General features: G+C 38.9%; 1 protein-coding gene across 2 annotated transcripts in view; it reads left to right on the forward strand.

Moving 5' to 3' along the window:
• Window positions 1-13,520, forward strand: part of LOC115212285 (serine/threonine-protein kinase 31) — an 83,059-nt gene that overhangs the window by 54,344 nt on the left and 15,195 nt on the right. For both annotated transcript variants that reach the window (XM_036503092.1, XM_029781128.2), the window contains 7 exons: window positions 50-139; window positions 1,058-1,168; window positions 3,909-4,157; window positions 7,592-7,690; window positions 8,867-8,947; window positions 9,501-9,614; window positions 13,197-13,316. In XM_036503092.1, coding sequence (XP_036358985.1) covers window positions 50-139; window positions 1,058-1,168; window positions 3,909-4,157; window positions 7,592-7,690; window positions 8,867-8,947; window positions 9,501-9,614; window positions 13,197-13,316 — 864 coding nt within the window. The remainder of the gene's footprint in view (window positions 1-49; window positions 140-1,057; window positions 1,169-3,908; window positions 4,158-7,591; window positions 7,691-8,866; window positions 8,948-9,500; window positions 9,615-13,196; window positions 13,317-13,520) is intronic.

Genomic DNA, 13,520 nt, shown 5'->3' on the forward strand with positions numbered 1-13,520 from the left:
TCTCTCCTCCTCTCATTTATTTTGCCTTTATTGTTTTCTCTGCATTTAGAAAAAGAAAGAAGTTGAATTTGAAAAAGTCCGTTCAGAAACAGATTCTTGTCGAAAGAAACTCAGTAATACTCTGTCATTGATTGAAGCGGTGAGTTTCAAATTACTGATATCTTCTCTTTAATTCTTCTGCAAAAGATATAGAGAGAATACCAAACTCATTCCCTATGGATACCGTATTTATTATAACTCGTGGCTTGTAAACGTATCTAACTCGCTTTCGCTTGTTAGATACGTTTACAAGCCACGAGTTGTAATAAATACGGTATCCATAGGGAATGAGTTTGGTATTTTATTTATTACACACGAATAAACGACCATATTTTATTAACCCAATAACTAAATTCTTCACGTTTAGTTGTAACTTATGAATGACAAAAGTAGTGCCGTCACCGTGACCTCGGGTCATCACCATGGATTGACCAATCAGAAGCAGCGCTCGCAGTATCTGACATGTTAGATACCAAAAATATCTCAGTGTTCTCACTCACATGTATGTAATAATTTTTTTTATTAACCGTTTCTTTGGATTTATCAGAGAAATACGAGTGGTACCCTTTTGCAGGGGCTTCATGACTGACAGGTAGAAGGGAGGAAATTATCCTCCAGCCTGTGACCTGACCTTGAATGATTGCAATAGAGTGGACTTTATTAAAGGTATCCATGGACCAGGTGGTGGTGTTAAGGTGATGGATTAAGACTATCCACCCAAAAACAGGAATGATCCTTTCAACAGACTTCGACACAGTTTATGCTTACCAAAGTTTACTTGCAAGGCTTTGCTCTACTGGTGGTTATGGTAAAGCACACTTACCCAAAGTGCTTCACAATGTGATTGAACACAGTACCACTTAGTTGTGAACCACACTTCTTAACACAACCACCAGTTAATATAATCTACGACTGTATATACCAATATTACAGATCTCTTATTTTACTGAAATGAAGTTTTGATTTTATTTTTTGCTGTTCTTTGTTTAGTCACATTTATTATATTGCTTTATTGTAGCACCTTAAACTGAACAGCACCCCAACCATTATTGAAGAGGTTCCTAATATTGGTTTTTGGTTGCGACAATTTACGCAATCCTTACAGCATGAAGTTGCTATCACAGATTTGGTATGTGCTATCTATTTTCTTTTTTTTCTCTTTCTTTCGCTCTACAATGTGATGTCTATAATTTCATTGCCCCATTGCTAAAGTTGTATGTTACTCTTCATTAAATAACATTATATACAAAGGCAGTGCTCCAGCATGGCCACAGTCAAGTGACTGAAACAAGTAAAAGAGTATATATAACTATTATCAATCTTTTGAATTAAAATATGTTGAGAGATTTAATAAAATTAATTTAAGCTAATTATTTCCTGTTGACTCCTCATGAAAATTAAAATATTCAACTACACCCAAAGCTCTTTCTGTAAAACTGAGACACAGTTGGTTCACTTTATATCAGTATTAGCAGTATCGCCCGGCGTTGCTCGGGTTTGTAAGGGAAATAACTATATAAGCATTTTTAGAGTTATAGCCAAAAAAATGCATTAAAAATGGAAAAAAATGATGGTAAATTTTTTTTAAAAATCGTTGACTCATCGTAGACATTTTTAGAGAGTTACTTCCCTTATATAATAGCGAAAAAAATGCATTAAAATGGAAAAAAATGATGGTCATTTTTTTTTTAAATCGTAGACTCATCGTAGACACGCGCTAATACCCAGAAGGGCTTGGATATGAATCACGACTATAAGATGCCCGGTTTTGGTTAAACTGCACTGCAAAATGTGGGAGTAGTTAGGAATCTAAATCGTAGGAGACAGACACACAACTTCACTTTTATATATAAAGATTTTACCTGTACCTGTTTTTATCATGTTAGAAAGTTGAAAGGTAAAAATCAAATGCAGTAGGATTTGTACCTAAAAAAAATTAAAAGTTATATCAATTTTGATAATACAATTAGAATTAGGTTGGAGGAGTTTGTGGTGAAAGTCGGTGTGCATCAGGGATCTGTGTTGTCACAGTTGTTGTTTGCAATAGTGGTTGATGTGGTGACGGAGAGTGCAAGAGAGGGATTGATGATGAAGTTACTGTATGCGGATGAGTGAGATGATGGAGGGATGTGGAGGCGCAATGGCCCAGTGTTTAGGGCAGCGGACTCGCGGTCGTAGGATCGCGGTTTCGATTCCCAGACCGGGCGTTGTGTGTGTTTATTGAGCGAAAACACCTAAAGCTCCACGAGGCTCCGGCAGGGGATGGTGGTGATCCCTGCTGTACTCTTTCACCACAACTTTCTCTCACTCTTACTTCCTGTTTCTGTTGTACCTGTATTTCAAGGGGCCGGCCTTGTCACTCTCTGTGTCACGCTGAATATCCCCGAGAACTACGTTAAGGGTACACGTGTCTGTGGAGTGCTCAGCCACTTACACATTAATTTCACGAGCAGGCTGTTCCGTTGATTCGGATCAACCGGAACCCTCATCGTCGTAACCGACGGAGTGCTTCCTATAGAGTGAGATGATGGAGGGATTGAGGGAGAAGTTTTGGAAATGGAAGGAGGCGTTTGAAGGTATACCTTGGGAAGACAAAGGTGATGGTGAACAGGGTGGAAAGAGAAGTGTCAGTGAGTAAGGTGGATGTATGTGGGAGGTGGGTAATGGCAAACTGTAAATATTTTATTCAATATGAGACAATAGATTCTAATCGAACTAAAAATTAGATTATGCTATAGATTCATAAAAGAGGTGAGGAATGGATTCATGGTAGATGTACAAAAATGAAGAAGGTGATCCCATAACTGGCAAGAGAGTTTATTTGTGGAAGATGTGAGAAAGGAACTGGGGGGGATGGTGTTACCAGTGGAAACACTATCTGATGAGGTGGAAATGGTGAGAGGGTTTTGTTATTTGGGAGACAGGGTGGATGTAAGTGGTAGATGTGTGAAGCAGCTGTAACAGCAAGAGCGAGATTTAGCTGGGTGAAGTTCAGGGAATGTAGAGCGTTATAATAATAATAATAATAATTGTGTACAGTGCTCAGGTGCACTACAACTCATCTGAAGTGTATATATAATCAGGTGTAGTTTCGGCGGATTTCGGAAAGCATGAGGGCCTTAGGGAAAAGGTTCTCATTGAAGATGAAAGGAATTGATTGAGAGCTGCAATGCTGTATGGGAGTGAGACATGGTGTCTGAGGGGGAGAGAGATGGCAATTTTGAGAAGGGCTGAGAGAGCAATGGTGAGAGAAAGGTGTGGTATGAAGCTGTTTGATAAGAGGAGGACTGAGGATGCTGGGGTTAGAGGAATCGGTGGAATGGCTGGCAAGGGCAAATGAAGTGTGGTGGTATGGATGTGTTGAGGAGGAATGAGGAGCTTGTTCTGTGGAGGGTGCTTGAGTTTGAGGTAAATGGACTGTGAAAGCAAGGGAGATTTAGGAAAACATGGAGAGGACAGGTGGAGGAGATTAGGAGGGTTGGCTTGAGAAGGGAGGATATCCAAAACCGGGCAAGATGGTGTGAGGGCAGTTGCTATGGTATTGAGGTAGATCCGGCCACTCCCGTTAACGGGGACAAAACCCAGATTTAAAATACTGTGCAGGTGGCACGTAAAAAGCATCCACTACACTCGCGGAGTAGTTGGCGTTAGGAAGGGCATCCAGCCGTAGAAACTCTGCCAGATCAGACTGGAGCCTGGAGCAGCCCCTGGCTTCCCAGACCCCGGTCAAACCGTCCAACCCGTGCTAGCGTGGAAAACGGACGTTAAACGATGATGATGATGATGATGAATTCCTTTATAATGTTTGTTTTCTCTGATAATAATTATAATAATGATATTTTTGACATATATTCTATTTGTGTATTTAGGAACACAGTCGAAATGCTACATTTATAACATCCATTCTCCATGCTGTGAAACGTGAGCTTGATGAAGAACAAAAAACATTTTCTGGTTTACATCGTTACATCACTGAGTTCTTGAAACTAAAAGAAGATTTATCTCCTTGGCTACAACAAAAACCTTCTCTTACGGAGCTCCAAGAATCGAAGAAAAATGTGCGACTGCTGAAATCCCAGCTACGACATAGACTTGCTGATCTTCAAGATGTAGAAGAAGTAAGTAATTTGATACAGATCTTCATTCTGTTTTAGAGATAATTGTAAAGTTTCATTATAGATATAGTTGTCCCAGGCCCAAATCTTCATCATTAATGTCTACACTTCCATGCTGGTAATATGTCTGTAGTACAGCATTTTTCTGTGTCTCTTGATTCTAAAATAATGTCAAATCCATTTCACTTTAGCTAAATCTTGTTCAATCTAAGTTTAAAAACGTTCTTCACAGCTTCATTCCACAGAAGTGCATGATTCTTACACCAAGGATAATTTGACAAAAGTATTCCATAGTTTGTGGCACTGTGCACAGTGACCCATGGTATTGGTAGAGATATATCCCCATTTGTTAAATGTCATTCAGATTCCACCAACACTCGATTTCTCAGTCAATTAAAGAATTCCCACTTTAGCCAACTTACATCCACACTATTAGCAGGTACATATTCACTTGTCACTACTTCCGTTGTTGAAGAAGGCAGGCTGTTATTTCTATCCTCTCACAGAGCTATTCATATTTCTCTTGTAATGGTAGCTTAATTTGAGAATGGCATTTATCTATACTTTACCTTGACTTCAGGCAACTTTGAACTGGTGCTTGGTTAAATTTACGATGATGTTCATTTATTTATTGCTGTTGAGGATATACTTGGCGAAATGTAGAAGCTGTAAGTTTGGGATCAGTCAACATTACAGGCAAGATCTATCTTCTTAACATGGTTGATTTTGCCTATGCTGAACAGATATACACTCATTTAAAAAATAACTGAGAGATAAAGCAGCTCCATGTGTCTAACACACGTGGACATGCCTACAAAGTCAGAAAACAACACAGCTCCCATGACTTTCGGAAACATTTTTTCACGCTCAGAGTTGCTGAAGCATGGAATAAACTGCCTGCATCAGTTGTTGACTGCCATGACACTGCATCCTTTAAGGCCCTCATGCTTTCCGAAATCCGCCGAAACTACACCTGATTATATATACACTTTAGATGAGTTGTAGTGCACCTGAGCACTGTACACCATTATTATTATTATTATTATTATTATTATTATTAATGCAAACATACATTCTAAATAATATAGCATCTCCACATTATCATGATTCTGTGTTACACTTGAAACAAATAAAATGCATAAGTTGGATCTAACTTATACATTTTATTTGTTTTTATCTCTACCACAACCTTCCACCATAAAAATATCCCTCATCTCTACACATGATCATACTTATAGAGTCATCTCTTCTCTGTACATCTCTCTCTATTCAGATGTTCTTATATCATCACCTCTTCTCTATACATCTACCAATACTGTCCAGTTGCCACAATTAATGTTATATCATATTATAATTAATTAATATAATTAATATTATATCATACATTAACACTATTAGGCTTCAATGGAGAAGCTGAGGTTACAATATTTGGACTATAGGCACTTAACTGTCTTTAACCCTTTAATATTTAAACCGGCCATATCCGGCCAAAATAGTTAATCTGTTTTATGTTCAAACTGACCAGATCCAGGCTCTCACACCTACCCTACAATGTTATTCTACATTAAGTAATTACACCATCAAGATCTTGAAGATATGAGATAATGCATGATTAATTCAAATCAATGGGAATCAATAAGCATTATGTTTGATTGAATAATCTGAACACTAAAGGGTTAAGCCATCTACTTAGCTATAAATATGTATCTAGAAAAGACAGTAGGCTTCCACACCACTGGCCGATCACATCTCCTCCTCCTCTTTAAAAAGTTTAGATCATATACCCTATTAAAAAAAATCTATATCACATCCAGATAATCACAGTGCTGATATCTTTTCTAAATTTGTTATCATCATCATTTAATGTCTGTCTTCCATTCTGGTGTGGGTAGGACAGTTTGACAGGAGCTGGTAAGCCAGAGATTTGCACCAAGCTCCCTATTTTTGCTTCAGCCATAATTTATCTTGGATAATGCCACCTAAAATGTTACTTTTTTTTTTACTTAGTTGGATGTTATTTTACAGATTTAGCTGGTCTTTCTAGCATGCCAAGTGACCATATAGAGTTTGCCTTATTGGTTCAACTTCATAGTTGTTGTTGATGTTATTATTATAGTGGAGGCGCAATGGCCCGGTGGTTAGGGCAGCGGACTCGCGGTTGGAGGATCGCGGTTTCGATTCCCAGACCGGGCGTTGTGAGTGTTTATTGAGCGAAAACACCTAAAAGCTCCACGAGGCTCCGGCAGGGGATGGTGGTGATCCCTGCTGTACTCTTTCACCACAACTTTCTCTCACTCTTACCTCCTGTTTCTGTTGTACCTGTATTTCAAGGGTCCGGCCTTTTCACTCTCTGTGTCACGCTGAATATCCCCGAGAACTACGTTAAAGGTACACGTGTCTGTGGAGTGCTCAGCCACTTACACGTTAATTTCACGAGCAGGCTGTTCCGTTGATTCGGATCAACCGGAACCCTCATCGTCGTAACCGACGGAGTGCTTCCATTATTATCAGCACCTATCAAGTGGGAAGAGGCAGGGAAGCACAGTTCTTGAACTCTCAGATATTTTTACCATTGGATATCTTTCCTAATGACTCAACTGTGGAAGGTTTTGTTCCATGAGGAGGGTTTAATGTTGCAACAACTGCAAGATATTGATATAGAGAGTACAACACCCACAAGATCTTGGGCAAGTATCTTTAACATATTCTTGGTTGACCCATGTGAAGGCATGTGTTAGGGTATTTGGCTCACAATCATAAGGTCCTGAATTCAATTCTTGGTAACGCTTTGTGCCCTTAAGCAAGACACTTATTTCACGTTGCTCTAGTCCACTCAGCTGGCAAAAATGAGTAGTAGCTGTATTTCAAAAGGGCCAGCCTTGTCACATTCTGTGTCATGCTGAATCTCTCTGAGAACTACATTAAAGGTCCATGTGTCTGTGGAGCGCTCAGTCACTTACATGTTAATTTCCATTGATCGGATCAACTGGAGTCTTTGTCGTTGTGCCAAGTTGACCCATACCTCCTTAGGAAAATCAGGTACATGGAAACTATGGGAAACAGATCGGTTATACCTGTGATTTAAAAAGGTTGTTACATATTCTGTGACACTGATTTGGTATGGGAATTATACTAAGGGTACACTTCTCTGTGGAATACTCAGTCACTTGCATATTGATTTAATGAGACTACTGTTTGTGCATAATCAAAACTAATGGCAGACTCATTATGTGGTCACTCAGTCTATTTAAATTTTCTTTGTTTTTCTTGTTAATTTATCAATGTTGAAATATGACTATTGGCATTTCCACATTAAAGTTGAAAAATGCTTTTCAAGAATTGAAGTTGGATAAAAAAAAAATCAGTCCAAACTGTTACAGTGAGTGGAACTTGCCAAAATTTCCTAACCTTTTAAATTTTGCTTCTTTTACTACCAGAATGAAGGTTATAATGAACATCATCATGAACTAAAAACTAAACTTGAGGAAGTCAGAGCAAATTTACATAAATGTATGGCTGAAGAAGATCAACATATGGTGAGGTTTACAAAAACTTTAGTTCTGTTTTATACTTTCCTTCTTTCCAGTATAATGTGTTTTTGATGTCATTCATAAAAAGCTTTTTATAAATATTAATAAACTCTGTGCTTTAGTCTGAAGGTGGAGAATTTACACATGATTTTCACAAGTTTCACTCCAAGATTGGTGAGTCAATACAGTTGATGGTTAGTGTAAACATCTTTAAGTCAACATCTATAGGAAGTGGGCAATGCCCATCACTTTCACAGGCTCTACTCTAAAACTGGTGAGATCTGTATTGGCTATGTGCAGCCTGAAAATCTTTAAATTAATGTATGTTGGAAAAAATGAGCATAGGAATGGTATTCCAGAGGGATGATGTTCTGGGAAGGAAGGATTGGGTAAAGTAATTAGTACAGATATTAGGAGGGATAACACATTGAATAGTGAGAGAGATGGGTTTGTCAAGGCTGCATGATTAGAGGTTGTATGTAACTAGCTTATTCAGAGGAACAGAGACCATTGTAATGGATGGAAGCACTCCGTCGGTTACGACGACGAGGGTTCCGGTTGATCCGATCAATGGAACAGCCTGCTCGTGAAATTAACGTGTAAGTGGCTGAGCACTCCACAGACACGTGCACCCTTAACATAGTTCTCGGGGATATTCAGCGTGACAGAGAGTGACAAGGCCAGCCCTTTGAAATACAGGTACAACAGAAACAGGAAGTAAGAGTGAGAGAAAGTTGTGGTGAAAGAGTACAGCAGGGATCACCACCATCCCCTGCCGGAGCCTCGTGGAGCTTTAGGTGTTTTCGCTCAATAAACACTCACAACGCCTGGTCTGGGAATCGAAACCGCGATCCTCCGACCGTGAGTCCGCTGCCCTAACCACTGGACCATTGCGCCTCCACACCATTGTAGTAATAGTAGTAGTGGTAGTAGTAGAAGAGGAAGAAGAATGTGTTGTGTTCCAATGGTTGTAGTGAGTTGGTGAGTGAGTCTTTGACAATCAATCAGTTAGATAGCTTTTGGATCTGGCTGGAATTTTTGTGTGTGTACTAGCAGCTCTGTCCTAGATATGGAAACTGTACAACTTTGTGGGTCTTATATGAACCTTGTAGAGTGTCACCAACTGATCAGTGTAGAAGTACTTTCAGACCTTCAATTAATATTATTTTCATTGTTTTGTAGCAACGGATTGCTGATCTCGCTGAACGACATTTTCCAGAATTATTGCTACAGAATACAGACCTTGGTATAACCAGTTACTTGGTAAATATTGAGTATAGTTCATTTCCAATGTTTCATCACTTTTTCTCCTTCATCTATATAATTTTCTCTTCAAGACCTCCAGGTCTGTTTCTTAGTAAAAGTAATGCTGTTTGCTGTTGTTTTTCTCATTTGAAGTTATTTACTTAAATTTAAAATTTGTTAGAATCTGACTTAAAATTCAGTCAACTACCTTTGTCATGAAATAGAATTTAATATCTCTGATCTCCTCCTTCTGGAAAAAAAGATACCTTTGGTACATTTTTAACGTTTAGTATTGAAATTACTCTGTTAAATGTAGTGCTTATTATTCACATTGTTTTGAATTTATTATGCATTATCTTGTAGCTTTGCAATTTTGATGATGTGATTGCTTATTTTTAGAATGACATTGTAGGGTAGGTGTAATAGGTCAAATCTGGCTGGTTTGAACATAAGATAGGAAGAATATTTGGCCTGATATGGCCAGTTTAATTACTAAAGTGTTAAGTCTTACTCCTGCTGTAAATTCCAGGAAATCATCCATATTTGTTTATTTTTAAATTCATTTCTACAGAACTATAATGGAATGGTGAAAGCTGGCAGAGAACCGGATCATTATTGTTTAGAAAAACAGATTGCTTCAGGAGTCTACCAGACATGGTTCAATTCTGAAGAAGTTTTAATACAAGTAAGAATTCACCCATTGCCATGGTCTTTCATCTTTTTACATGCTTTGAATTTTATTTTATCTTTTTGAATCTTTACGGTATGTTATGCTTTAGTGCCCTCCCCACCACCACTACAACCACTACAATCAAGTGAATGCAGGCTGAAGTTGGTCACAGCTGGAGGTATCTGAATTCAGAATATATTTATGTATTATATTTATTATTATTTATTATTTATCATTATTCTGATCCCCCTAGTCGCCACTCTGTTTACTATTTCAGCCTCGCCTCGTTTTTGCATATTCTGTATAATTCATTAGTTATCGTTATAGATATTTAAGATCTATCTCCCTTACAGGGCTGATAGAATTGGCCGCCGATTATTCGCGGGGTTTCTCTTCCCTTCTCTCCCCCTCTTTCACATTGTCTGGACTCCTCTCTCTCTCTTCCTACTCCTCTCCATGGCTATGCATACTTAAGCTAGTAACCTGCCTCATTCTTGATTCCGAATTCCTTTTGCCAAGTCTGTCCGTAAACGAAGTGATCCCAAGATAAGAAATCTTTGAACTTTAATTCATCCCGTATCTCTATTTATTATTATTTATTATTTATTACTTATTATTTATCATTATTCTGATCCCCCTAGTCGCCACTCTGTTTACTATTTCAGCCTCGCCTCGTTTTTGCATATTCTGTATAATTCATTAGTTATCGTTATAGATATTTAAGATCTATCTCCCTTACAGGGCTGATAGAATTGGCCGCCGATTATTCGCGGCGTGCCCGCCCTACCCACCCCCACCACCAAAACCGGATATCTCTATTTTGCTCCAACTATACCGGATGTCGTTTCTCCCACCACCATTATAGGTGTCTACTCTTTGAACCCCCCTCTTCAATACGCTATTTCACCATGCATTACCCCTCTCTTGATATCCTACGTTCTACTTGCCTAGAACCTGTCCTCTGAACCACCCCTCCCACTGGTGCTCCCCTATATTTCTGCCCCCCCCCCATAAAAAGCACCATCCGAACGTGGCCGATGCCAGACCCCTCTGGCACCTGTGCAGGTGGCACGTAAAAAACACCCACTACACTCGCGGAGTGGTTGGCGTTAGGAAGGGCATCCAGCTGTAGAAACACTGCCAGACTAGACTGGAGCCTGGGGCAGTCCCGAGCTCCCCAGACCCCGGTCGAAACCATCCAACCCGTGCTAGCGCGGAAAACGGACGTTAAACGATGATGATGATGATGATGTAGTGAGGCACTGACCTGGTGCCCTAAATTGTTTAATTCTAACCGATCGTAAGATATCCTACAATGATGATGATTTGCTTTGACCAATGAAGAGATGAGAGGATACACAGAACATGAAGTGTGTCAAAATAGTTGTGTGGTAGGTCACGGAATTGAGTCAGTATGTGACTGTTCTTGAAAAAAAGAAAATCAAGGTAATCAAATAGTCAAGATTTTTCTGCTGGTATTGTTCTTGATTTAGGTTTCATTTTTTTTTTTTTTACAGAGATTCTTTAACAGTTTCATTATTATGAATTAACTGCAGTTAATTCATAATTAAGGAGTGGCTGTGTGGTAAGTAGCTTGCTAACCAACCACATGGTTCCGGGTTCAGTCCCACTGCATGGCACCTTGGGCAAGTGTCTTCTACTATAGCCTCGGGCCGACCAAAGCCTTGTGAGTGGATTTGGTAGACGGAAACTGAAAGAAGCCCGTCGTATATATGTATGTATATACATATATATATATATATATATATATATATATATACGCGAGAAAGAAGCAACAAGAATGGATAGGTTTTTAGTACAATCGTTTCATACAAGGACAGGCTTTATTAAAAGTTGTAAAAATTACAGCATATAAACGTGTCCCGTACTCATCAGCTGATGAGTACGGGACACGTTTATATGCTGTAATTTTTACAACTTTTAATAAAGCCTGTCCTTGTATGAAACGATTGTACTAAAAACCTATCCATTCTTGTTGCTTCTTTCTCGCTTATAATCACCCCACATTACTGTATTGTTAAAACAGTACAGTTTTTTTTGGTGCATCTAAGTTAGGTACCATATTCAAGTAAATTCATTTAAATTAACTTGAATCTTTATTGCTTTTTGTATATATATATATATATATATGTTTGCGTGTATGTTTGTGTGTCTGTGTTTGTCCCCCTAGCATTGCTTGACAACCGATGCTGGTGTGTTTACGTCCCCGTCACTTAGCGGTTCGGCAAAAGAGACCGATAGAATAAATCCTGGAGTCGAGTTGCTCGACTAAAGGCGGTGCTCCAGCATAGCCACAGTCAACTGACTGAAACAAGTAAAAGAGTTATATTTAAATGTTAAATGATATAAGACAATATAAGTTACAGTTTGAGATGTCAAAAGAAGGACAGTCTCACTGACTCATACCACATATCTCTACACTTGTTGGGTGACCATTTGACTCCTTAAGTATTTGTAGTGTAATGGATAATATCATCATCCGTCACTCAACGATAACTGGTTCAAATGCAATAAGTGTTCCTGTTTCTCTCTAATTGTTTGTCATCTATTTCTTTACTGCCCACAAGGGGCTAAACACAGAGGGGACAAACAAGGACAGACAAACGGATTAAGTCGATTATATCGACCCCAGTGCGTAACTGGTACTTATTTAATTGACCCCGAAAGGATGAAAGGCAAAGTCGACCTCGGCGGAATTTGAACTCAGAACGTAACGGCAGACGAAATACAGCTATGCATTTCGCCCAGCGTGCCAACGTTTCTGCCAGCTCGACACCTTTCTAATTGTTTGTCATCGTTTAACATACGTTTTCCCTGCTGCCATGGTTGGGTGGTTGGACAGGATCTGTTAAGCTGCAAGACTGCATTGGGCTCCAATGTCAGCTTTGGTATGGTTTCTACAGCTGCATGCCCTGCCTAAAGCCAACCACTTTACATTGTTTACCAAGTGATTTTTTCAATGCCACTGGCTCTAGTGAGGTTGCCAAGTAACTTGCAAGAAGGGAAAAGAACACAAAAATGTCCCCCTTGACTTGCGGGAGAGGGGTATTTGAGTTGGGGAGGTGATATTATACTAGGCATTGAGAGGTTAAAATGTGATAGAAAGACAAACAGAAGTTTCTTGTTATAGAGGCGATACATGACTACCTCACATTATATAGGGTGGGTTGAAGTAGCTGGGGAGTATCAAGGCGTCGAACTGGCAGAAATGTTTGCATGCCAGGCAAAATGATTATCAGTATTCCATCTGCCGTTACGTTCTGAGTTCAAATTCCGCCGAGGTCAACTTTGCCTTTCATCCTTTTGTGGTTGATAAATTAAGTACCAGTTATGCACTGGGGTCAATGTAATCGACTTAATCCCTTCGTATGTCTTTGTCCCCTCTACGTTTAGCCCCTTGTGGGCAATAAAGAAATAAGAAGTAGCTGGGGAAAATATGTGTTTTGCAATACAGTTATAATTTATGTCATTGACAGCAATTTCATTGCATAAAGTTTCATTATTGTTTGTTACTTGTCAATGTAAAACTCACCAGAACTGCTTCTCTTATCTAATTCCCTTTCTTAACTTTTTCAGGAACATCTAATTAGTGACAATGCTCCTGTAAGCCGAGAGGAATTTCTGCAGAATGCTAAAACTTATTATGGCATTCAGTCCCCTCATCTTGTTCCTCTACAAGCAGTGTTCTTTTCAAAGGTAAGTCGTTGTTTAGTCCAGGTTGATCATCACTCAGCAAACCAATGATTAACCCTTTTGTTACCGTATTTATTTTGAGATGCTCTGTGTTTGTTTCAATTATTTTAAATATAACAAAGAATTTAGTAAAATAACTTGGTTATCATTAAGCTAGTGTTAGGAACATAAATTGTGACTAAGGTTTGGTGGAAGATTTTAATGAAA

The sequence above is a fragment of the Octopus sinensis genome, linkage group LG5 (genome assembly GCF_006345805.1).
Source record: "Octopus sinensis linkage group LG5, ASM634580v1, whole genome shotgun sequence".
In the NCBI taxonomy this organism is placed as follows: Eukaryota; Metazoa; Mollusca; class Cephalopoda; order Octopoda; family Octopodidae; genus Octopus; species Octopus sinensis.